Source organism: Mustela nivalis, assembly GCF_964662115.1.
Source record: "Mustela nivalis genome assembly, chromosome: 13".
NCBI classification, from domain to species: domain Eukaryota; kingdom Metazoa; phylum Chordata; class Mammalia; order Carnivora; family Mustelidae; genus Mustela; species Mustela nivalis.
Window position 1 is genome coordinate 79,930,280 of NC_139032.1, and position 25,657 is coordinate 79,955,936.

A 25,657-nucleotide genomic window follows, 5' to 3' on the forward strand; every position below is an offset into this window, starting at 1 on the left:
AAGTTAAAAATAATCAAGGATTTTTATCAAACCTTAGGCCTATATAATCTCCTTAGAGCATTAAATTTAACTGTAAGCTTTCTGGTCATTACAAGATAGGAAATAAATAGGTTATATAAATTTATTCCACCAGAAAAAGGGAGCATGCCATTTTGTCCAAAGAGAGAAAATTATTCTCAAAACTGAAAGTTAAAAATAACTAATGTAGGGACGCTTGGGTGGCTCAGTTGGTTAAGCAGCTGCCTTCGGCTCAGGTCATGATCCCAGCGTCCTGGGATCGAGTCCCACATCGGGCTCCTTGCTCTGCAGGGAGCCTGCTTCTCCCTCTGCCTCCCATTCTGTCTGCCTGTGCTCGCTCTCTCCCTCTCTGTCTGATAAATAAATAAAATCTTAAAAAAAAATAACTAATGTAATTGTTCAGTCAAGGATATTTGAAGATTAGCTCCATTGGGATGCATGCCCTGAAATTCTTTCCACTTTCTCTCAATTTAACTTAGACACTTTTTCTCTATGTGCAATAACAGAGTTTTAGCATACTTGTTATCTGAGCATTTTTCTACTTTAATCTTTGGTTTATTTCATAAAAATGGTATTTATCATTCTACTGATAGAACACCAAGCACTCTGCTAATCTTCTAAATGCATTGTTATACTGGATCTTACGACAACCCTGTTTGCTAGGTCTATTGTTATTGTTTTTATTTTATAGATGAGAAAACTGAGGTTGAGAAAGCAAATTGCTCCAGACCACAGAGCGGGCAGAGATGAAGCTTGGATCTGATCTCAGAAGTTTTACTGTGGACCAACAGCAGTCACCACAGAGACCCCCACCTCTCATTGTCCTGCTGGGAAAGCTCTGAGGGCAGGAACCGTCTCTTATTGAAAGCTGTGGTCCCAGCATTTACCACTGTCCCTGGCACAGGGCAGATGCTGAAAGAAAATAGTGACATGTTGCCACTTAATGGGGCAAGTACATGGCTTTGTGGAAGAGACAGGAATGTTCCTCAGGTAACTTCTTTCTTAATTAACTTTTAATAAATACGGAGGATGCAATTTTTAAAAAAAGATTTTATCTATTTATTTGACAGAGAGAGAGTCAGCAAGAGAGGGAATACAAACAGAAAGAGTGGGAGAGGGAGAGAAGCAGGCTTCCTGCTGGGCAGGGAGCCTGAAGCGGGGCTTGATCTCAGGACCACAGGATCATAACTGGAAAAGAAGGCAGATGCTTAACCAGGGCCCCCAGATGCCCCTGAGGATATAATATTAAAATAAAACTCAGTGAAGACATTTAAGAAGTTTGCAGTGTGGTTGAAAGAGCATGGAACTCAGAAGGAGTCCTCTATATGTGACACTGGGCAAGACACTTGACCTTTCTGTGCCTTGATGTGCTCATCAGTTCCATAGAGGTAATAATATTTTCCTCAAAGGATTTTAATAAGGGTGAGAATAATATAGACAAAGATTCTGGAAAACAATACATTGTACTTAATGATAGTCGGTTGTCTGAAATTATCTAAATTTAATGCTCCATTAGTTTTTCTATTGATATCTGCCCTTGGCTATTTCAATTCTTATTAGCAATTCTGCTAGCGGATTGAAAAGGTACAGAAGTGAAAACTAAAACTAACAGAAGTCTCTTTGTCAGGAATCATGATAAAGGACTCATCAAGGGATACCTGGGTGGCTCAGTCAGTTAAGCATCTATCTGCCTTCCGCTCAGGTCATGATCCCAGGGTCCTGGGATGGAGACCTGCATTGGGCTCCCTGCTGAGTGGGGAGCCTGCTTCTCCTGCTGCCTGCCATTCCCCCTGCTTGTGTTTTTTCTTTCTTTATGACAAATAAATAAAATCTTAAAAAAAAAAAGGCCCATCAAGACATTACATATAAAGATAGATATGAGAGAGATTAAAACATTTAAAAGTCAAATCTGTAAAACCAACAGGGTAAAATATGTAATATCTTTGTGAACTAAGAGCAGGGAAAGACTTCTTAAAGATTACCCCCCAAATATATAATAGCTGTAAAGTAAAATTATAATGAATTGGCTATATCAGAATAAAGGATTCCTATTCAAAACCCACTTGGGTTCACTATTGCTCAAAAAAGTATACCAGAGGACTGCCTGGGTGGCTCAGTCAGTTAATGGTCTGACTCTTGATTTCTGCTCAGGTCATGATCTCATGGTCATGAGATAGAGCCCCACATGCAGTTTAGTGCTCAGCAGGGAGTCTGCTGGAGAGTCTCTCTCCCTCTCCCACTGCCCCTTCTTCCTCTCGTTCACACATGCTTGCTCGCTCTCTCTCAAATAAATAAAAAATATTTTTTCAAAAAAAGTACACCAGAGACAAAAATCAATTAGAAATAGACCCCCCCCCCAAAAAAAAACCCAAAAGGAAAATAGAACAAGGTACAAAAGGTAAGAATAGGAAATTCAAAGATGGGAAGACCAAATGGCCAATAAATATTTTGTACTCAGAAGGATCCAAACTAAAACAATGAGACAGCATCCTATGCCTCTCATAAATGGCACATTTTAGAGTAACAATACCCCAGCAATAATACAAGTGCTGGTGAGGATGCAGAGAGATGACAATGTTCACGCGGTGCTGGCAGATGTGTAAATAGCACAGTCATTCTGAAGACCAACAGGACAGCAGTAAATAATATTCAACATATGTATGCCCTCTGACCCAGCAGTCACACTCCTGGATATACAGTCCGGATTAATGCTGACAGATCTGTAAAGGGAGATGTATAATGTTCACTGCAGTATTGCTCACAATGGTGGGGAATCTGTCCCTATAGGACAGATAAGTAAAATTGTGGTGGAATATACTCTGAAACACTGTAAGAAGCAGAGAGTATTCCTTTAAAACAGAATGTTGAGTTTAAAAACTTAAGAAATAGAGTAGGATAGAGAATAGGATCTGAGTGGGTGCATTTAAAGGAAGGGAAATGGGATCGGGGTCAGGAATAAAGGGAGAATGTCCAAAAGGTTACTACATATGTTCCCCTCTAGAATTTTGATGGATTCCTGTCTCACATTGAGGTCTTTCATCCATTTAGAGTTTATTCTTGTGTATGGTGTTAGAGAATGGTTGAATTTCATTCTTCTGTATATAGCTGTCTAAGTTTCTCAGCACTATTTATTGAAGAGACTGTCTTTTTTCTACTGGATATTTTTTCCACTGGATATTTTTTCCTGACCATAGAGTTGAACGTCCATATCTGGGGTCTCTACTCTGTTTCATTGATCCATGTGTCTGTTTTTGTGCCAGTACCATGATGTCTTGGTGATCATGCCTTGTAATATTTCTTGAAATCAGGCAACATGATGCTGCCAGCTTTGTTTTTCTTTTTCAAAATTTCCTTGGTGATTTGGGGTCTTTTCTGGTTCCATACAAATTTTAGGATTGTTTATTCCAGCACTTTGAAAAACATTGGTATTTTGATCGGGACGGTGTTGAAAGTATAGATTGCTCTGGATGGCATAGACATCCTAACAATGTTTATTCTTCCGATCCATGAGCATGGAATATTTTTCCATCTTTTCATGTCTTCTTCAATTTCCTTCACAAGTGTTCTGTAGTTTCTAGAGTATAGATCCTTTACTTCTTTAGGTTATTACAGGGTAAGGTTTTGGTGCTATTGTAAATGGAATCGATTCTTTAATTTCTCTTTCTACAGTTACATTGTTAGTGTATAAGAAAGCAACTGATTTCTATGGAGTGATTTTGTATCCTGCCACATTACTGAATTGCGGTATGATTTCTAGTAATTTGGGGGTGGAGTCTTCTGGGTTTTCGACATAAAGTATCACGTCACCTGGGAAGAGAGAGAGTTTGACTTCTTCTTTGCCAGTTTGGATACATTTTATTTCTTTTTGTTGTCTGATTGCTGTTGCTAGGATTTCTAGTACTACGTCGAACAACAGCGGTGAGATTGGGCATCCTAATTGTGTTCCTGATCTTAAGGAAAATGCTCTCAGCTTTTCCCCATTGAGAATGATATTTGCTTTTCGAACTCGCTTTTTGAATTTGAGAATGGGCTTTTCTTAGATGGTTTTTATGAAATTGAGGAATATTCCCTCTATCCCTATACTCTGAAGAGTTTTTTTTTTAATTTTTTATTTTTTATAAACATATATTTTTATCCCCAGGGGTACAGGTCTGTGAATCACCAGGTTTACACACTTCACAGCACTCACCAAAGAACATACCCTCCCCAATGTCCATAATCCCACCCCCTTCTCCTAAACCCCCTCCCCCTCTGAAGAGTTTTAATCAGAAAAAGATGCTGTATTTTGTCAAATGCTTTTTCTGTATCAATTGAGAGGACCATATGGTTCTTCTCTCCCCCCTTATTAGTATGTTCTATCACATTGATGGATTTGCAAATATTGAACCACACTTGCATCCCAGGGATAATACCACCCAGTCATGACAGATAATCTTTTTAATATACTATTGGATCCTAGTAGGGAGAATCTTGTTGAGAATTTTGGCAGCCATATTCATCAGCAATATTGATTTGCAATTCTCCTTTTTGATGAGGTCTTTGCCTGTTTGGGGATCAAGGTAATGCTGGCCTCATAGAATGAGTTTGGAAGTTTTCCTTTTTTCTATTTTTTGAAGCAGCTTCAGAAGAATAGGTATTATTTCTTCTTTGAATGTTTGGTAGAATTCCCCAGGGAATTCATCAGGTCCTGGACTCTTGTTTTTTTTTGGGGGGGGGGGTTGTTGATCACTGCTTTAATCTCGTTACTGGTTATTGGTCTATTCAAGTAGCCACATGAAAAAATGTCAACATCATTAGCCATCAGGGAATTCAAATCAAAACCACACTGAGATACCACCTCACACCAGTTAGAATGGCAAAAATTGACAAGACAAGAAACAACAAATACTGGAGGAGTTGTGAGAAAGGGGAACCCCTCTTACACTTTTGGTGGGAATGCAAGCTGGTACAGCCACTATGGAAAACAGTATGGAAGTTCATCAAAAAATTAAAAATAGAGTTATCCTATGACCCAGCAATTGCACTACTGAGTATTTACCCCAAAGATACAGATATAGTGAAAAGAAGGGCTATATGCACCCAGCGGTCATAGCAGCAATGTCCACAAAAGCCAAACAATGGAAGGAGTCGAGATGTCCTTCCACAGACGAATGGATAAAGATGTGATCCACATATAATGGAATATTACTCAGCCATCAGAAAGGATGAATACCCAACTTTTGCATCAATGTGGCTGGGACTGGAGGAGATTATGCTAAGTGAAATAAATCAAACAGAGAAAGACAATTATCGTATGGTTTCGCTTATTTGTAGAACATAAGGAATAGCACAGAGGACATTAGGAGAAGGAAGGGAAAAATGAAGGTGGGTGGAAATTAGAGAAGGGAGACAAACCATGAGAGACTATGGACTCTGGGACTCAAACTGAAGGTTTTAGAGGGGAGGGGGTGAAGGGATGGGTGAGCCCTGTGATGGGTATTAAACAGGGCACATATTACATGGAACACTAGGTGTTTTAGGCAAACAATGAATCATGGAACACTCCATCAAAAACTAATGATGTACTGTATGGTGACTAACATAACATTTAAAAAAAGAGAAAGGAATGAAGGGAGGAAAGAAAACACAGGGGGCCTGCCCAGACCAGTGATGTGGTGTGCCAAGAAGTGGGGGGTGGTGAGGAACTGAACTCCCTGCAACCCAAAGAAGATTTGGAGGCAAAGGCTTGTGGGGGAGAGAAAGTAAGAACGAAAGATGCGGGCTCCTTGGATTGAGTTTCTACATTTAGTCCTCATTTTAAGCTGATGCCACACTATTTTCATTCCTATCACTTTATAATTTGTTCTGATACCTTCTTCTCCCTCACTGATTTTTTTCCCCAAATTTCCAGTGATGTTATTGTCCATCTACTTTTCCAAACATATATTAGCCTTAAAAAAAAAAAGGAATTCTATAAAGTATATAGCATTTCTGACACATAAATATTGGAAGTATTTAATAAACTCTCCAAACTCACTGGACGAAGTTAATTGTCATCTTTACCCTATTTAGCTCTCTAGAAAGTTATAAAGCTGCCTAAATCTAAGTTGTCTAAAACAATACGGGAAACGGTTATATGGCAAGATTGGAAAGAGGCATAGGTTTTATTATACAAATTTTTTACCAAGATTTTTGACTGAGAGATTTATTCCCAGATAAAAGATCATTCCCATTGTGTGGCCCTGATGTCCACACCTGGGATGTACCAGACAGGGCCATTTTGCAAATCTGTTTGCAGTAATGTCAGTATGGGAGGCACAGGGTAAACAGGAAGAAAATAAAGACACACTGGCTCTGCGGCTTGATATAAGTAACTTCATGAGGCTCCAAATCTCAGAATTTGTAATATCTCTACCCACAGATCCTTCACAATGGACATGCTGGAAGAAGGTCTATGTGAAGATAAAATTAAATAAAAAAGGGAGCATCTGGATACATGCATTTAAGATGGATTTTTCTTCCTGTTACTCTGTTGAAATCATCCTTAGCTTATGATACTCAGCTGATTTAAATGTAAAGATCTGAATTCTTTGCTTTGCTTTACTTTGCAATTCTCAGAAATGGCTCTCTGGGTATAAGGGTCTTGATTTATAGGTAAGCTTTTTTCCCTCATTGCTATATGACTGAAAGCAAAGAAACATGATTCAAGGCAATAATATGGTAAATTTAACCCATTTAATAAGAACTATGACAGGCTATCTTTTTTTGTTGAACAGAATTGTTAACCCATTCTAAATTTAGAACCCATTCTAAATTTCGTGTATATTTAAGTGTATGAGCCTTGATTAAGTGCTTGGATATTTGCAAAATTCTAACCATGAGAAGGTTAAGAATATCTTTATTGAAGGGTAAAAGGTAGGATAGTAGGAACAACAAGGAATGAGTTAGTTAAGTGATTAATCAGCATTATTGTGTTTTCAAATACTGTGTGTTAAAGAAGTATGGAAATGACTTTTTCTTAGGTATTCCTTGGGATTGATGGTTCTATAAGAAAATAGTATAAATTATCATTGTGATGGATACAAAATGACTAATATCAAAGAGAACCCATGCAATTATCACAATTTCAATGCTTTGCACTTAAAAATAATGGAATTCTTTTTCTTTGTTCTAAACCCATCCAGATTATATACAACATGTGCTATCAAGAATGTCAATGAACTAAGAAATGAATATTTCTTATTCCAGACAATTAACATTTGAAAAACAATGTTTCAGTTTACCTAGACACTTTAATTTCTAGAGCAAAAGACAACATATAAAATACCCACCATAAATACCCCTTGGGTCCAGAGTAACACCAGCATAACTTTCCTTTTTGATACCTTCTGGCTAAAAAGGCAGAAAACACTCAGTAAAGAATATAATTAAATTTAACTCCCTCAGTGAAGCCTTAATTTGTTCCCTGAATTTCAGCTGCCCCCTTCAAATGATGAAAAAATAAAATTAAATTTATATGACCTGAATTCTTGGATCAACTTGGACACTTTCCAATTGAAAAAAAATTTAAAGGCAAAAATATGTTTAAATATTTATATTCACAAATGCAAGAATAAGATTTTCTGGCCACTTGCATAATAACCAGACCAAATACTTAAATAGAAGTTATCATAAGCCAGGAAATTGATCTAAATGCTTTGTATGTATATCTTGTTTACCCTAAAAAAAAATACTTCATGAAGTAGAAATTATTATTACTCCCATTTGGTAGATGAAGAAAATGGCACATAGAGAAATCAAGAAACTTATCCAATGTCACACTGCTAGCAAGTGGTGGAGCCAGGATTCAAACCCAGGCAGCCTGTCTCCTTAGTCTGTGCATGGAACTACCATGCAAGGATACATAGGACATGCCTTGTACAAAATAAGTCAGTATATGTCTACCGAAGTGATTGCGTGGCTAAAAACATAAGTCAGAGAATGAAGACCTAAGAAGACCCAGTTCTGTTATTAACTAATCATGTGACTCTTGGCAAGAACCTTAATCTTACTAGGATAACACGAAAACACTCAATAGACTATGTGGGTAAATAGTACTTAATAAATGATAATTTTCTTCCTTTTTTAGTCTCTTATTTGTAAATGAAACATTTTTTAGACTATAAATTCTAAACTATAAATGCCTGGACTGTGTCTTATCTATTGCTGGATCTCCAGTACCTGGCACAATGTCTGGCACATAGATTTCAAGACACGCCTTTTGAATGTGTTGGGGGGAAACCTTGGAAGGCTATATATCAAACTGTCAAAGTTGCCTATCTTTGGGTGTGGGAGTTATCAGTGATTTTAATTTTCTTCTCTGTAGCTTTTCATTATTCCATATGTTCTACAATCATGAAGTACCATTGTTTTATTTAAATTTTTAAAACATAATGTCAGACTGAAAGAAAAGTTATAAGAATCATACCAAAAACCTGAGATATCCTCTACTTTGTTTCCCCCAAATGTTAGCATTCTGTTATATTCATATTTATATTGTTTTTCTGTGTTCTTTTTCTGATCCACTTAATGATAAGCAGCTGACAACTTTTTTTTCCAGACTGAAAATAGTGTTTGTTACCATTCTTTTTCTTTCTTTTTTAAAATTTTAATTCCATTATAATCGATACACAGTCAGGTGTACAATAGTGATTCAACAATTCCATACACTACTCAGTGCTCACCACGATAAGTATACTCTTAATCCCTTCCACCCATGAAAAAAGTGTTATTAAAAAGAATCAGAAAAAAAAGCACATTTTTCTTACCACCACTCGTAATGTTTTTACTAAGATTTCTTTTCCAAGTGAAGTCTCCAGTGAAAAGTTGATGTTGTGGAGGCCAGCTTCCAGAGGAAGCACGGTGAAGGACACTGGATGACTGGAGGAAGCTTCTACTCTCTGGGACACACATCTGGAGGGACTGCTGCCCTGGTGGTTGATAGCTGGGCTTCCTGATGTACAGATTTCCTCCACAGCAGACATTTTAACACAGAACTGAAATATAACCAGTGAACCATTATATTAAAACACTTTATGATAAGGAAAGTGTGCCCTGACGTTGTTCGTCTGGATACAAAACTGTCCCTGAGTTTTTACAGGGTTAAATAATCCCTTAGATTCTAAGGCAGAGGAGCAAGCTCATGTTAGATTTTCAGACATACACACACAAGCTACTGTAGAGTTTAGCAACGTGAAGGGATGTCTGCCAAGTTTAGCCCTGGCTCTGAAATGTCTTATCTTCTTTGGATCATTACCTTCTAAATCAGGTGTGAAGTTTCTCAGGTTCTTTGTTCATGTTGTCATGTATCATCTGTTACATGGTCTCTTTACATGCTTGTACCTTAGGCGGTGGGAACCCCAGGTTTGGGCACTTTATGTGTCTTATTCCTCTTTGTATCTTTTAGTTATTTAACAAATAATGATTTTAGGAAAGACTGAGAACTCCATCTCTTGGTGTTCAAGGCCCTGCCCAATATGTCCCCACCTTACTTTTCCAATCTTGTCGCTTATTAATTCCCCACTTGTACTCCATTTTACAGCCAGACTTTGGCTCTAGGAAGATCTTGGTTCAAATCTTGGCTCTGCCTCTTACTGTATGATAAAATCAGGTCACATGACCTCTTTAACTACTCATTTTCTCATCTTTGTAATGCAGATAATAATAATAGTACCTACCTACTTTTGGTTAAAAATGAATATTTTTCATCTTCACTCCCAAATCTAGTGAACCGGCAGAATTAAGAACTATATCCCAAAGCGTAAAATCATAGGATACAGAATAAATCAAGCAGGTAAACAAGAAAGAGTGCCAACATTCAAGGACTAATTTGAGGAATTTCTCAAAAACGAAGTGCTCCATTTCCCTCTTAATTATCTCTTTGGGAAATACAACCACCTGGGTGGATGGGGCAGGAGTCAAAGAAGCCTACTGGGTTGCCCATTCCCCCAGGAGAAGAGTGGCTTGACAGAATTCCACATAAATTCATTACAAAAATTCCTAATAAGTTGGGAATAGAAAGGAATATTTAAAACTGAATATCTTCAGTTTTCAAAAATAGAATATCAATTAAATAAGCCTACAGCAGCAGTTCTGTTTTCAGTGATGGCCAAGTAGATCCTGTTGGACACCGTTCTGCAAACACAACTATAAGCTCTTGACTACACACACACACACACACACACAACCTAAAGGTACTAGAAAGTGGAAGAGAAGGGAGCAGCTGGAAGGAAGGAATGATACTGGGTGAGATTCTGTTGACTACAGTTTTTACCTGAGGGAAGGCCCCAGTAGTGCCCTGATGAGTGCCTAAGGCCCTGGCAGAAACTGCCATCTATGGGCTTGAAGAACCAGGAGACAGAATATTAAACAGCCACCAGAGCTGAAAAGTGAAGGCATTCCAAGTTCAGCATATAAAATTTACTTAAACCTGGCCAACCCTTGAACAACACCCAGCACAGATTCCATGCATCCAAACCAAGGCTAATAGAACAGAACAGAACAGAAATTTCAGGGTTTGGGCTTGAACTCAGACAACTGCCTGCTGAAAAACAAAAAAGAAAAATAGAAGATCTCCACAGGAACTTGATTGACTCCAGAGTCACTATAACATTTCACTAATAAGGTTCATGGTCTAATCCAAAATTACTGGGTAAAAAGAAATAGGTAAATGTGACCTATACTCAAGGAAAGCTAATTAAGAGGGATTAATTCTGAGATATCACAGATGTTCTTGTTTATTTTGATAAGATAAAATGATTGATAATTTAAAAATTAAACAAAATATGGCAGTGCAGTGAGACGTATGGACATTAAAAGCCTGTTGAGTTACAATTGTGTCTTTGCAATTGGCAGCACCTTGAGCAGCAGCACAAGGCAATGAAAGCACCACATTAGTGGTCTGTGTCACAACTACTTAACTTTGCCACGGATGATACCTATACAGATAAGTGTGGCAGCACACTTTATTTATGGACACTGAAATTTGAATTTCATATAATTTTCATGTGCCATGAAAATTTCTTTCTTTCAATCCTTAAAAAAAAAAAAATGTAAAAACCATTCTTAGATTAAAGGCCATAAGGAGGCAGCAAGTCAGTTTGGGTCCATGGCCAATAGCTGGCCACTGATTTAATGAATAAAGCAAAAGGACAAAGAGATGTGAAAGATTCAGCATTGTCGATTTCCCTTACATTAATATATAACTTGAGGACAATATGTATCAAAATCCTCTCATAATTTTAACTAAATCCACAAGCAATTACTAGACACTTAAGAGTCTTAGAGAATTCAAAAACAGGGGCGCCTGCATGGCTCAGTGGGTTAAAGCCTCTGCCTTCGGCTCAGGTCATGATTTCAGGGTCCTGGGATCAAGTCCCTCATCCAGCTCTCTGCTCGGCAGGGAGCCTGCTCCCCCCACCCCTGCCTGCCTCTCTGCCTACTTGTGATCTCTGTCTGTCAAATAAATAAATTTTTAAAATTAAATTTAAAAAAGAATTCAAAAAATTTCAATTTCAACATATCTACATATTTTTGTTGCATCGAATTATGCAACAAAATAGAAAATATTCAAACAAAATATATAACATTAGGAGAGAGAAATAGGAATATGTGTTCGCAGAGAAGAAGAATTGATATCTAATCTGTTGTTAATAACAGTTTATTTGGGCATTTTAAAATAGAATGTTATGGTATTTAGATTTTGCTGTATACATTTAAAGTTTGTTATAACCAATATTTAAATATTAACATTTTATGGTGAAAAACTTTAGATCCTAATTAAAAATGTGTCAATGGGGTACATAGTTCACCCCCCAATATTTAGAGCATAGGTAAGCAAAACTTTTGGAAACCACTAAAATACTCATCTCTTAAGAACGAAATTAAAGCTTTTTAAAAAATATAGTTAGATTTTCAGACTATAGTGAGCTCCCATATAAAGTTTTCAAGGGAAATCAGTCACCCTATTGTATAATACCCTTTAGCTGTGTGCTAACAAAAAGAAGACAAGTTGTCCAACCATGGTTAGAAGTTTGATGCTTAACTGACTGAGCCAATCAGGTGGCCCTTGTATTCTTCTTTAAATTGGAGTTATAAGAAAATTTGTCTTGGGGCGCCTGGGTGGCTCAGTGGGTTAAGCCTCTGCTTTCGGCTCAGGTCATGATCTCAGAGTCCTGGGATCAAGCCCTGCATTGGGCTCTCTGCTCAGTGGGGAGCCTGCTTCCTCCTCTCTCTCTGCCTGCCTCTCTGCCTGCTTGTGATCTCTCTCTGTCAAATAAATAAATAAAATATTAAAAAAAAAGAAAGAAAGCAAATTTGTCTTAAGTCTTCCTCCTTTCTTTATCCCTTCATTGAGTAAAATTTTTGTTTTTTGTGTATGTGATAATTCCATTAATAGAATTCTTAAAAAATCAGAGAATTCTTTTTTCCCCATTTATTCAAACTTATAATAAATACCTACTTACCCGTATATCAAACATTCTATAGTTGTAAACAGTTCCTTTCAATTGGATCTGCTCCCCTCGTACAACAGAATATGGTATATTCATTTCCAGGAAGACGTCTTTGAACACCCGTGCCTTGAGAGTATCAGCAACACATATACCTTTAGTCCAAAGTGAAAGCAAAATGGAGGCATATTAGGGAATTCTACAATGCCTTAATTAGTACTACTATACCTCACATTTGCTTTGCTTCAAGGAAGAAGGAATATTATATCATGTTCTTCTCTGTACTGTCATGTCCTTGAATTTTCTACTCATTGATGTCTATTTCAGTAATTATTGGTATTAATAGAAAGCTTCATTTGTCTAACAAAGATTTAATTCTACCTAAGGCATGAGAATGTTTATTACCTTAAGTACCAAATTTCTTTTTAGATACTCATTATTGACTCTATTTAATGGGTATAAAATTTTGATTGTGGGAACAAAGAATTTAAGTAAAAAACAAACAAAACCAACTCAAATGTTATTAATAAAATATCTGTACTAAATTGCCACCCAGGAGAGAAGTCATACATTTGCTTCTAACTCTACTCAAACTCCAAGTCATGGAGAAAAAGAAAGGATAATGGGGACTTGACATCAGCATTAAAAAAATGATAGCTAATAGAAGAACAGGAGAAAAAATTAATATGGTCAAAAATATGTGCATATCCAAGTCTTTTTGTAATACATTAAAAAGGATATTTAACAAATGACACCACTTAAGTCCTGGGTGAACTATATAGATTATAACAACAACAAAAAAAACTAACTACATTTTGCTAATCAAATCATTCCTTAAATGAGTATATAACTTAAGCTTTCTTACCTCTATCTGAAATGCCAACACCTTGAATTTCCCAGGTAGTTAGAGAATCAGGTAACACCAATTGCAGTTGGCTTCTGAAAGTTAAAATGTTAATATTCAAATATAGAGATTAGCCCAATTTACTACCATTCACTAATAGAATTTTTGCTTCACACTACTTTAGAAGAAAGAAAAAAAGCAGAACAAAATAAAGATATACCAGGAATTAAGGAAAAATCAAGCAAGAAAAATATACTCATTAACTCTCTTATGTGTTGAATGTTTTTAAATATTTCACTTTTATGATGAGAATTCAAATTCAGAAAGATACCTTTGAAACACTACAAATTCAAAACATAAAAAAAAATTTATTGTGTGGTATGTTCTAAAATAGGGAAGCAAAGTCATGCATCTTAACATTGCTCCTAACAAAATCAATGTAACTAAAAATTTCTGATTAAGATTAAGCTAATCTATTTATTTATTTCATTCAACAAACTGCTATTGTCCACCAGCTTTGTGTCAGGCATAGCACCAACACTGAGTATCACTTACAAGATAAAATGCTGTTCTCAAGTAGTTTATAGTCTAGTAGAAGAAGCAGTTAAGTAAATAAATTGCAATTCACTGTAATAGTTGTACCAATGAAGCATTTAAAAGGTTCAGAGGCAGTGTGCATTGATTCAACACATTTATTTGAGTGCCTCTACAAGCTGGACATTATGCCAGGCCCTGAATATAAAATTTATCTGAATTTAGTCTTCATCCTGGAAGTATCATTTTAATATGGAAGAGAAGCAGGTAAATAGGCCATTATAATACCATATGTTACATGCAACATGGTTAATTGGGAGGGGTAATTAATCCAGTCACTGGCAGGGTTGGGAGAGTGGTGGGAAGGCTTACCAGAGGAAGTTCTAGCCAAGAGACAATGCCAGTTGAAACGGAGGAAGGACTAGAGGGGACAAGGGTAGGGATGAGGAGACCCATTTGAAGACTGATGCCCAGCTTGGGCCTCGGGGCTTATGCTGCACCTGGAAATAAATGTTTTGAATCCCCAGGAAAGGGTGATGCTCAGGGACTCAGCACTATTCAGCCCTGTTTTCAGTGCCTGGGACAGAGTAGGCATTCCATAAAAATGTATTGAATAATAGGAAAAGAACCTTTCTTCTTATTAATCAATATTTATTTCGCAGTATAGGTATTTCAAGATAAAAATGGCTGCTTACTATATTTGATCAGTATAAGTATATTGTTCTCAGTAAAGGCTTACTAAAGTAGAAAGAAATTAAATGGAATAGCACCCTTCCTCACCAAGAGTTCATTAATCTTGTGCTGGAGCTAGCTACTAGAGCAAGCACACATTTAAAAAAGAAAACAAAAAGTGAAACAAATAAAACAAAATTTGACCAAATGGTAATAGCATCTTAATCCTTAAACATTGGGAAATAGATAGCTTCCAGATTTTTGGCCATAACATTTGTATTTTCCCACATTTTCCAGAGGAATGTTAAAGTATAATACCTTTTGGAGACTTGATGAACTTCCCATAACCAGCTTTCTGGAAAATAGCTCCTTATTTCTGTCTTGGTTACTGGTAACAGGGTCTTTATATCTGGGAGGGGAAAAGTATGTGTGATTATAGAAAAAACAACATGAATTTTACTTAGGACCAAATTTTAAAGCATGAACATTAAACTATAACTTGAGTAGTTTCTGAAAGGTCAATGAAATATTTTGTTTAGTGATTTCAAAATAGAACTTTAAAGACCTTGGTACTGACAAAACAAATAAAGCATAAAAATATCTTTAATGATTTGTTTCTTAAATTGCTAAATGCTTAGTGTTCCTGAGATTATAAAAGACACTGATCAATCCATAAAGCTATTTGCATTTTTATGATTACAATAATTGTATTTATATTATAAAATAAGGGAGGTTTACCTGAGGGAAATTTATTTATATTTCCCTTAATAAAAATAGACAGAATTTCTGCTTCTGTCCAAGATCACTTATAGGAGTTACTCTTCTGCCTTAAAACACACATACACACTAAAAGCAAACAAACGAACAAACAAAAGCCAAACCAAACCAAAATCCCTAAAAACGAATCACACCATATAAGGCAATAGTTTTCAGACATTACAGCATAAGTGGCCCAGGGCTATGATTCCTGAGAGAATGGAGACAGGCTAGGTGAACCCTAGAATTGTCCAGGTTTACTGTCTGGAGGCAGTTTGCAGGCTGCAGACGAGGGAGAGAAACTCATGCAGATCCTTGCAGAGTTGCAACACCTGTGGGAGTTTTGGGAGGTCAAATCATCTAGAACAAGGGACAGAGCAGAGTACCAGAGGTGGAAGGGAGTAGCAGAGATTTGGTTCTGTGCAGTGGAAGCAAACCAGATGAAAAATAGAACAAGGAAAACATTCTTAGTAACATTCTAGTACATCCTATGTACTAGAATGAGTAACATTCTAGTACATCCTATGTACTAGAGTGTTTGTGAAAGTGCTTGTTGTAATAAGCAAAAAGCTGAAAACAACTTAAATATATCTAATAACACAGTTTTGACAAATGGCCATAAGAATTTATGTTTACAGAAATATATCTACTTGAATGGATGATATTTAAGACATGCCGTTAAGAGAGACAATCAGATTCTGAAACAGGAGATGTCAGTCTGCTTTTGTTCATTTTGTTTTGACTATACATAAATGAATGGAAGCCCTGAAAGTTCTGAAAACCTATTAGTGAGAGGTCTATAAATTCTGAAGGCATATTTTATGGTTGAAACAGAAAAAGATTTCATCCTCTATATAAGTACACCTAACCTTGTGCTAGGTTTAGAAATCTTTGGTTGGTTTTGACCAGTATAGGCATGAACAACATTTTTATTGGTTGTACTATCACAGAAACGTCAATTCTAGAACTCAAAGGCATACTGGAGATCATGTAGCTCAAGTTTCTTTCTTGAAAAATGAGGAGATTGAGGCTCAGAGAGGACATATAGTCATTCAAGTTTATAGAATGAGCTGGGTTTAAACTCATCTTGACTCTTGACATGGGTTTGTGAGCTCTGCTCTATACTATATGTACCTCTTTCGACAGCCAAAAACAATAACTAATTTCCTTCTGATGGGCATTTACAAGTCATCCTTTCTAATTTCCACTGTAAATAAAGCATTAAAAACTGCCCTTTTTAAAAAAAAATTTTATTTTTTTATAAACATATATTTTTATTCCCAGGGGTACAGGTCTGTGAATCGCCAGGTTTACACACTTCACAGCACTCATCAAAGCACATACCCTCCCCAATGTCCATAACCCCACTCCTCTTCTCCCAATCCCCCTCCCCTCAGCAACCCTCAGCTTGCTTTGTGAGATCAAGAGTCACCTATGGTTTGTCTCCCTCCCAATCCCATCCTGTTTCATTTATTCTTCTCCTACCCCCTTAAGCCCCCATGTTGCATCACCACTTCCTCATATCAGGGAGATCATATGATAGTTGTCTTTCTCTGCTTGACTTATTTCACTAAGCATGATACGCTCTAGTTCCATCCATGTTGTCGCAAATGGCAAGATTTCATTTCTTTTGATGGCTGCATAGTATACACAATGGAATACTATGCAAAAACTGTCCCCCTTTTTTTTTTTAATCAGCACAGAATTACACAAGATGCCCCAACTGGGGCTGAATTCTGATTTTAAAAATGTCAAACTTACGCAGTCTTCCCAACTGGATGTCTTTGTGAGACTCTTTGTCACGGATCTGACTGGCGATGATGCAACAATCCTTAAAAATCTTGATGCATCTGGGGCCTATCTTAATCCGGGCAGCGCGCTGCTCACAGGTCTCATCATAGTTAAGATGGGCTCCGTCATAGCAACATTTCCTCAGTATGGCATGTTTATGTTTAGCAGCTGCAATGGTAATGATGCAAACGTCCTTGATTATGCATGGAGTCATAACACCTCTGGCTCAGGAGGGACCTCGAGAGGTACTTGGTTCTACTGCCACACGATCCCCCTGCCCCACAAGAGGCATGGCTAGGTGAATGACCAGGTGTTCTGGGATGGCTGCTCTAGGAATGGGGAGAATGTGGCCCCAGCAGGTAGATCATTCTCATTCACACTAAATGGTTAGAGAGCTTCTGGCGACTACGCTTAATACTAACTGTTGAAACAGGCACCTTGGGTTCAGTACACTTTGAGCAAAATAAGTTAACTGAGAAGCCTTCAAATATTTCAAGATAGCTATCAGCGCTATACAAGTGTTTCCTTCTTGAAGTTACAGATCCTATTTTAAAAACTTTTTCTTATGTGATGTGATTTGTAGACCATCACTAGTGGCATCATCGTTTATGAGAAGTGCTCTAATTACTCAGTGTCTTCCTTTTAATATCATTAGAACTTAGAACAAAGGTTAAAATTAAAATAACTCACATATGAATGGGGGAAGGAATTATTATTACTTGAAGCATGATTATTAGTTGAACTCAGGTGACTGACTTCCAGTTCAACGTTCTTCCTATTTTAACATTGCCAATGATCATATTTCTATTTAAATATTTGTTTACAAATAATTTCTATTAGACTAATTTCCCAAAGAACACTCCAAAATACTACTCGCTGTTAAATCTAGAATATAAGAAATAGGTTTCCAGGTACATTCCAAAGATAATCGAATCATGGATTTTGTCAGAATAAAATGGAAGAACATAATTCTAGTTGTTGAATGAAGTCTGTAGAAAGGAAATGTTTGTAACATATAAAAGTTAATCTTTTAGATTTTAGAAACAGAAATAATACTTATTTTCTTCCTATTGAAACTATAGCAAATGAAGTATTAGATTTGGATTAATCTTTCTGAAGAGGTAAGCTAGATATCTGTACATAACTTTATTTTCATCTATTCGATTTAGATTAAGGAAAATTACATAATAATTAGTTCTTTATAGCTTTTGAATAATAGGATCATAACCTTTTCACAATCACATGAAATTTTAGAGTACCTTCCTCTTCTATTTTCTTTTGCAGCATTCGTTTTGGCCTGATAATATCTTCACAAGGCTTATCTGTTAAAAAAAAGGGGGGGGGGAAGGAGATAAAATCTCAAGAAAATTCCATGGAGTTATTCAAGTACATAAAACATTCACAAGTCATTCATTTTATTCATGAGAGCCTGTTTTCAACTAGGCACGGTGTACCACACATCTTAATATGTATTGTTTTATCTTGGAGGAGCTCACAATCAAGGGTCATCTATAGAGTTTGACTTGTTTGATTTGAGTTTGGTTTTAAATCCTGCAATGTTTTTGATCCACTGATTACAGAGAAATATCCAAGCATTTAAAGTAAGCAAAGTTTTTGTTGGGTACGCTATTTTTATTATTTGTTCTTTGTGCTATAATATTATGGATAATAGGTCAAATATAATTATGAGCAATTCTAAAGCCACAGAAAGACCATGATTAAGACGCAGTCCTTGTCCTTAAAGGGCTCACAGTGCAGTGGCTGAGACAAGATATATAACTGCACGCAAGAATGTGCCATGATGCGTTACGTACTGCTGCTGTGTTGCTTGTAAACAGAGCTGGTCCCTACAGTATTCTCCTGTGAAAGGAGGAGGGAATGATCAGTTCTGCATGGGGAAGAGGCCTGATAAGAGGAGGTGATTCTTTCACCAGCTTCTTCAGACCAATATAAGGGAAATTATATTTCCTTATATATATTAAGGATATATATAATTAAGTGAGTGGCACTATACTATCGTACTCCTTTAGGCCTTTCCCCTCAGGAAGGTTTTCCACAGTAGGATATCACTATTTCCTGATGGGGAAAGGCCTAAAGATATACAAAAGTATAGTGCCACCCAAAAGGCCACCAAGCATAGTACCACCATACTTGGTTCTGGACAGCTTAAATGCAAGGTAGGATAGATCAAGATGAAAGATAGCTGGAGAGAGCTGGGGAAAAGATCATGGAAGACTCTGAGAACTACACTGGAAACTGTACTTTATCTTAATGGTCAGTAAAACATTTTGAACTGGGAAGTTATGTAGTCATGTCTCTCTAAGATCCTCGTAGGGAATATTATGGAAGAGAATTACATAAACGATGTCCAGGAGGAAAATGTAAATTTCAGTAATCAATTTGAAGAGCAAACAAAAAATGCTAAACATTTTACCATTTTCTTGGGTGTCTTCTGCATTTGCGTTGGTGAGGAAGGTAAGTCCAGCTAAATGGAAAACATCTGCATTGTTCTGGCCACCACCTGCTCCACAGCCCAGGTCACTTGCCTCTAAGGTTTGAAACACCTGTCCAGAGGTTATGAGCTAATTTAATAATTCTTAGGAATTCACTAAAGGCAACATGTTAAGTCTATTTAGATGTATAAATCATTCCTCTGAAGTTGTCACATGGTTATAACAAATCAGATCACTCATTTGTCAAATGGTCAAAGACCAAAGTTCCCAACTTCATTACTTTAGTTTGATCTTTCATATTTGTCAACACATACTTACTGAAAATTAAAACAAGAACTAAGGTCTAAGTTTTGGTGAGAGTTGTTTTGTGCATAGAATGCAGAGTTTCAATATAACATAAATAATACATAAATAAATAAGTACATGGATTAGTGAATTACCAGACAAAATAATTCTTCAGTTGCTAAAGAAAAAAAAGGAGCACGACCTCTTATGTTTTGGGGAGAGAGACTCTGGGTTCTACATGGGTGACAACTTGTTCAGAGAAGCTTATTCCAGTTTTAATTTTGATCCCCAATTTTTTTCTTTTCTGTTTTTAACTGCACAGTTTTTTCTTTCTTATTCAAAGAGATTCAAGCCTAGATAATAGTACCAGGGCCTAAGGGAGATACATGGGAATTTAAGGAAATTGAATAATTTTTACATTCTTTTGTGCCACAGATTTTAAAGGGAGTAAAAAAAAAAAAAAAAAGTAGGCTGCCAGGGGCGCCTGGGTTGCTTAGTCATTAAGTGTCTGCCTTAGGCTCAGGTCATGATCTCAGGGTCCTGGGATTAAGCCCGCATCGGGCTCCCTCCTCAGTGGGGGAACCTGCTTCTCCCTCTCCCTCTGCCTGCCGCTCTACCTACTTATGCTCTTTCTCTATCTCTCTGTCAAATAAGTAAATAAAATGTTAGAAAAAAAAAAAAAAAAGTAGGCTGCCTATGCAGGCTTCTCTTGCACTGCTACTATAAAGTCCCCAGCTCTTCTATGTCAAAACTCTCCCAATCGATGGCACTTTTGTCCCATGAATATAATTGCCATCATGGTCATATGTTTTTAAAGTGCTTAACTCTATACTTGGAAAAACAAAAAAGGATAAATCTATGCTTTAGGAACTGACAAGGAGATGGCTTAACTTTCTAAGAACCACTGTTTTGAGTATATTACAGAAAAGCAGGCCTGGTCTTTCCGTAATTTTTCCCCACAACCTACCCTAGGGCCATACTTTGTGAAGCATTGCATAGTCACCCATGCACCAGCAACCAAGGCCAAGCACTACTTAACTCTTTCCAGAGGCTTCTTGGCTCTCCTTTGGACTCCATATATAGCACGGTCCACTGCTGATAGAGCCACCCAGGAATTTGACTCTGTTGCCATATCAAGAGATACATGTTGGCCTGGAGAATATGCACCTGCTTTTGGAGAGAGATGAACCTAAAAGATCATTTGAAAAAGAAAAGTTCATTTGTGTGAGACAAACCTTCACAAGTAGTTACATTTACAGTCTCCTTCACACAGAAGAAAATTTGATAGTGACTCACAATTTGTGACTCACCTGCAGTTGGTTGCCACACTTTTCTTCAATATTCAACCAGACGGAGTCGGACACTAACTCTGCTGTCTGTTCTCCTGTGACAATGTAATAGACCAGGAGACGGGCAGAAGGAACCATGTCTTGTGTCACTGGAATGTTTATGTTTTGGTAAGTTGAATCTAGAAGTTTCTCCCTTGTGCCAAAGTGAACAATTTTGCCCCTGGATAAAATCTAAAAATAAAACAGCAGTAGTAACTATTAAAAACAAAGTATTTGCTTCAGGATGGAGCTTGGAACTGGAGCAGAAATTACATTAAAGAAAAAGAAAGTTAACAAGCATAAGCCCATTATGTGTCAGGACCTTTTATGTTTACTTAATTCCTTTCTTTCTCATAAGAACCAGGGCATGAATATTACCCCAATTGTGCAGAGAGGTAAAGAGACTGGAGCTCAGAAATTAACTAAATGTCATACTGATTTTGCTCAAAATCACATAACTAGGAAATCAGAGAGCTAATATTTAACCCCAAATCTATGTAAAGTCAGCACACTGTTGCTAAAATCTCTTTCATTTTATTGATAAAAAAAAATTGATGAGTAAGAGGAGTACATATTATTTAGGAATTAAGTTTTAAAGCCAGAGATTAGGTTCTAAACTGGAGGCATATGGTTTAAAAAAAAAAAAAAAAAGGTTACAAATGAAGCCAAAATGTCCTCAAAGGTCGCTTAAATTGTCCTTGGACAGCAGGACTTCATACATGGTTTTGTTACACAGTCCCTATACAGGTCCCATAACTCTTCATCAGTCACTATGACATCTGTGCTCCTCATTTATTTTTTAATTTCTTCCTCAAAAATGTTGAAAAAGCCTTCACCATCTGTTTGACCTGGCCATCAGAATAACACATCCCATTTCTTTGACAATTGTTAGGAAGCCCTTAACCTTTTTCTTACCTTCTGTCCTACCTTCCTACCTTCAGCCTTGATTTGTTACTGTTGTTTAATATAAGCAAAGTAATAGGGATGCTGCTGAACTATAGAATTGGAGTAGGAATCATATGACTCAACTCTTAAGAGCAGGATTTGGGGCCCCCTTGTATGCCAATGAAAAGTACATATTAGAAATAGGTCTAGGCATGTATCTTTGGCCATGAACTAGGGCAGAAGTAACGTGAGAACTTAACCAGGCTCTCTCTACAGAGTAATTAGTCTCTCCTTAGTGAAAGGCATATCAGACAAGGAGTCAGAGGTGCCCAGTTCAAATCGAAATCTTCCTTTTCCAAGCTGAGTGACCACAGTAAACCTCTTAACCCGTCTGTTCCTCAGTTTCATCATCTAGGAAATGGTCATGAAATCATGGCTCATCTCAGAGGTTTTTGAAAAACTGATTATCAAATTTGATTATGTTCCTGGAAGTGCTTTGTAAAAACAAATGTGAGGGATCATTCTCATGTTCCTCTGTTAACAAAGAGAGATATTCAGGTAGGGGAATAGACAGATGTAAATCTATCATTACTGTACTTACCAAGTAATTATAGTGAGTTATTTTGTCAATGTATGGACTTCTGGGGGTAACAATAATATTCAGATATCCTCCCACTTGCAAAGCTTTATAGTTGTCAATCCAGTCAATATAAAGGTAACTTTGGCTAAGAGATGAATATGTTACTGCTTGGTAATCTCTGCTGGCCTGATTTTCTTCTGGAAGGTCTGGGTCATCAGTCCTGACCTGAAAAGGAAAATTTCAAGAAGATATGTGGACTGTAACGAAATATTTTCTATGAAAAATACCTTTTAAATTTCTTTCTTTGCCTTATAAATTTCTACATTTCACAACACCAATGCTAAAGGAAAAAAAGACTCCATTACTTCACTGTTTGTACAGCTGTGGTATCAAGTAACTTTACCAGACTCCGGACAATAATTGGAATAATATGGGATTATGAGCTATAGTAGGAAAGTCTGGTGAAGTGAAGAGGGAGAGATGCTCCCAGAAAAAATATTAGCACCCTTCCTGAAACATCATGGCAATCTGGGGACTCCTCTTCTTATGGGTTGGCAGGGTAAGAGAAGGGTAGTTGAGGACTGGGGACAAGAGTTGTAAATGAACATCACACAGACTCTCTGGTCCAGTTTTAATGTGAAGTGGTGGCACAGAGGTGTATTTATAAATATGGAATAGGGCAGGAATGATATCTTGGCAGCAGTGTCTACTTTTGACAACAAAAGTGGTACTAGCTCATGCTCTGGAGTGAGATAGGCATTGATTTGCCTCCCAGGGCCTCCATTTGTTAACTCTGGAGAAGTTATTTAATCACAAGAGAGGTTACTAGTCCCCTCTCTTTCCCCAGATGCAAAATAACAGAGTATGTTCTCTAACTCATGGAACTAACTGGGTGGTAAATGTGTCCTACACAAATCTCTCAATATTCCATAAGTGCTCAGCAGATGACAGTGAATGCGTGCGTGCTGCAGTCATTGATGTGCATTATCAACTTACTCATTTTTTATTTGGGATTGGGAACTTAAGCTGGGAATTTGCTGGGAAAGAAGCCTATTAACTGAGCTCGAAGTTAGAGTGGTTTATGCAGCTAGGAAAAAAGCAGGCTCTGGGCATAAAAACAGACACATAGACCAGGGGAACAGAGTAGAGAGCCCAGATATGGACCCGCAACTCTATGGTCAAATAATCTTCGACAAAACAGGAAAAAATATACAGTGGAAAAAAGACAGTCTCTTCAATAAATGGTGATGGGAAAACTGGACAGCTATATGTAGAAGAATGAAACTTGACCATACACAAAGATAAACTCAAAATGGATAAAAGACCTCAACAGGAATCCATCAGAATCCTAAAGGAGAACATAGGCAGTAACCTCTTCGATATCAGCCACAGCAACTTCTTTCAAGATATGTCTCCAAAGGCAAAGGAAAGAAAAGTGAAGATGAACTTTTGGGACTTCATCAAGATCAAAAGCTTCTGCACAGCAAAGGAAACAGTCAACAAAACAAAGAGGCAACCCACTGAATGGGAGAAGAAATTTGCAAATGACAGTGCAGACAAAAGGTTGATATCCAGGATCTATAAAGAACTCCTCAAACTCAACACACACAAAACAGACAATCATATTAAAAAATGGGCAGAATATATGAACAGATACTTCTCCAATGAAGACATACAAATGGCTATCAGACACATGAAAAAATGTTCTTCATCACTAGCCATCAGGGAGATTCAAATTAAAACCACAGTTAGAATGGCCAAAATTAGCAAGACAGGAAACAACATGTGTTGGAGAGGATGTGGAGAAAGGGGAACCCTCTTACACTGTTGGTGGGAATGCAAGTTGGTGCAGCCACTTTGGAAAACAGTGTGGAGATTCCTCAAGAAATTAAAAATAGAGCTTCCCTATGACTCTGCAATTGCACTACGGGGTATTTACCCCAAAGATACAGATGGAGTGAAAAGAAGGGCCATCTGTACCCCAATGTTTATAGCAGCAATGGCCACGATTGCCAAACTGTGGAAAGAACCAAGATGCCCTTCAACGGACAAATGGATAAGGAAGATGTGGTCCATATACACTATGGAGTATTATGCCTCCATCAGAAAGGATGAATACCCAACTTTTGTAGCAACATGGACAGGACTGGAAGAGATTATGCTGAGTGAAATAAGTCAGCAGAGAGAGAATCAATTATCATATGATTTCACTTATTTGTGGAGCATAAGAAATAGCATGGAGGACAAGGGGAGATGGAGAGGAGAAGGGAGTTGAGGGAAATTGGAAGGGGAGGTGAACCATGAGAGACTATGGACTCTGAAAAACAATCTGAGGGTTTTGAAGGGAAGAGGGGTGGGAGATTGGGGGAACCAGGTGGTGGGTATTAGAGAGGGCACGGGTTGCATGGAGCACTGGGTGTGGTGCAAAAACAATGAATACTGTTATGCTGAAAAGAAAAAAAAAAGGAGATTTCTCTGTTTGACCCTTTTGTGTCCCCGAAAAAAGATAAAAAGTCCAGGTGAAGGGGAGAATATTTCTACTACTGGCTTCCACTGATGTACCTATTATGAAGCTTCTAGATTCTAATGAAGACTTACTAACATAAGAGAAAATAATTCCCCACTAAAAAACGATAGATCAATCTTCCTCAAGGACCATTCAGTGGATTATCATATTGTCTCTGGTTCTTATGTTTTTGCATGCAAAATTGTGAATCTGTTCTCTGGACTCACATTTAAAATCTGCCACATCTGTTGGGCACTCTAGCCAAAACATACAGTCAAAAGCACACGCTGTCCTAGAAATTCAACAGGAGAATTCAGCTTACGTTAAACTCGAGCACCGTTGCTCCAGATGGAAGATTAAGCACAAATGATGCTACTCCATTACTGGAACGTGTTACTTCTTTCTTTGGCTCCAAGTCAGACATCTCTTGGTTTACATCAAAGGTGTGTGCACTCAGAGTCACCGGGACCCCTCCTACCACCTGGTCCAGCGAATCCTTAACCTGCACCTGTTTGTCAGAATAGTCCAAATCCATTTC

General features: G+C 37.4%; 1 protein-coding gene across 1 annotated transcript in view; it reads right to left on the reverse strand.

The window, feature by feature from the left end:
* C5 (complement C5) overlaps positions 1 to 25,657 on the reverse strand; it is an 89,466-nt gene that overhangs the window by 34,723 nt on the left and 29,086 nt on the right. The window contains exons 11-22 of the mRNA XM_082695006.1: positions 25,442 to 25,627; positions 22,635 to 22,838; positions 21,131 to 21,340; positions 20,860 to 21,009; positions 19,517 to 19,646; positions 18,342 to 18,404; positions 17,053 to 17,250; positions 14,854 to 14,944; positions 13,351 to 13,424; positions 12,501 to 12,640; positions 8,805 to 9,032; positions 7,329 to 7,389 (exon numbers count right to left, since the gene is read on the reverse strand). Of these exons, the coding sequence (XP_082551132.1) occupies positions 7,329 to 7,389; positions 8,805 to 9,032; positions 12,501 to 12,640; positions 13,351 to 13,424; positions 14,854 to 14,944; positions 17,053 to 17,250; positions 18,342 to 18,404; positions 19,517 to 19,646; positions 20,860 to 21,009; positions 21,131 to 21,340; positions 22,635 to 22,838; positions 25,442 to 25,627 (1,735 nt within the window). The remainder of the gene's footprint in view (positions 1 to 7,328; positions 7,390 to 8,804; positions 9,033 to 12,500; positions 12,641 to 13,350; positions 13,425 to 14,853; positions 14,945 to 17,052; positions 17,251 to 18,341; positions 18,405 to 19,516; positions 19,647 to 20,859; positions 21,010 to 21,130; positions 21,341 to 22,634; positions 22,839 to 25,441; positions 25,628 to 25,657) is intronic.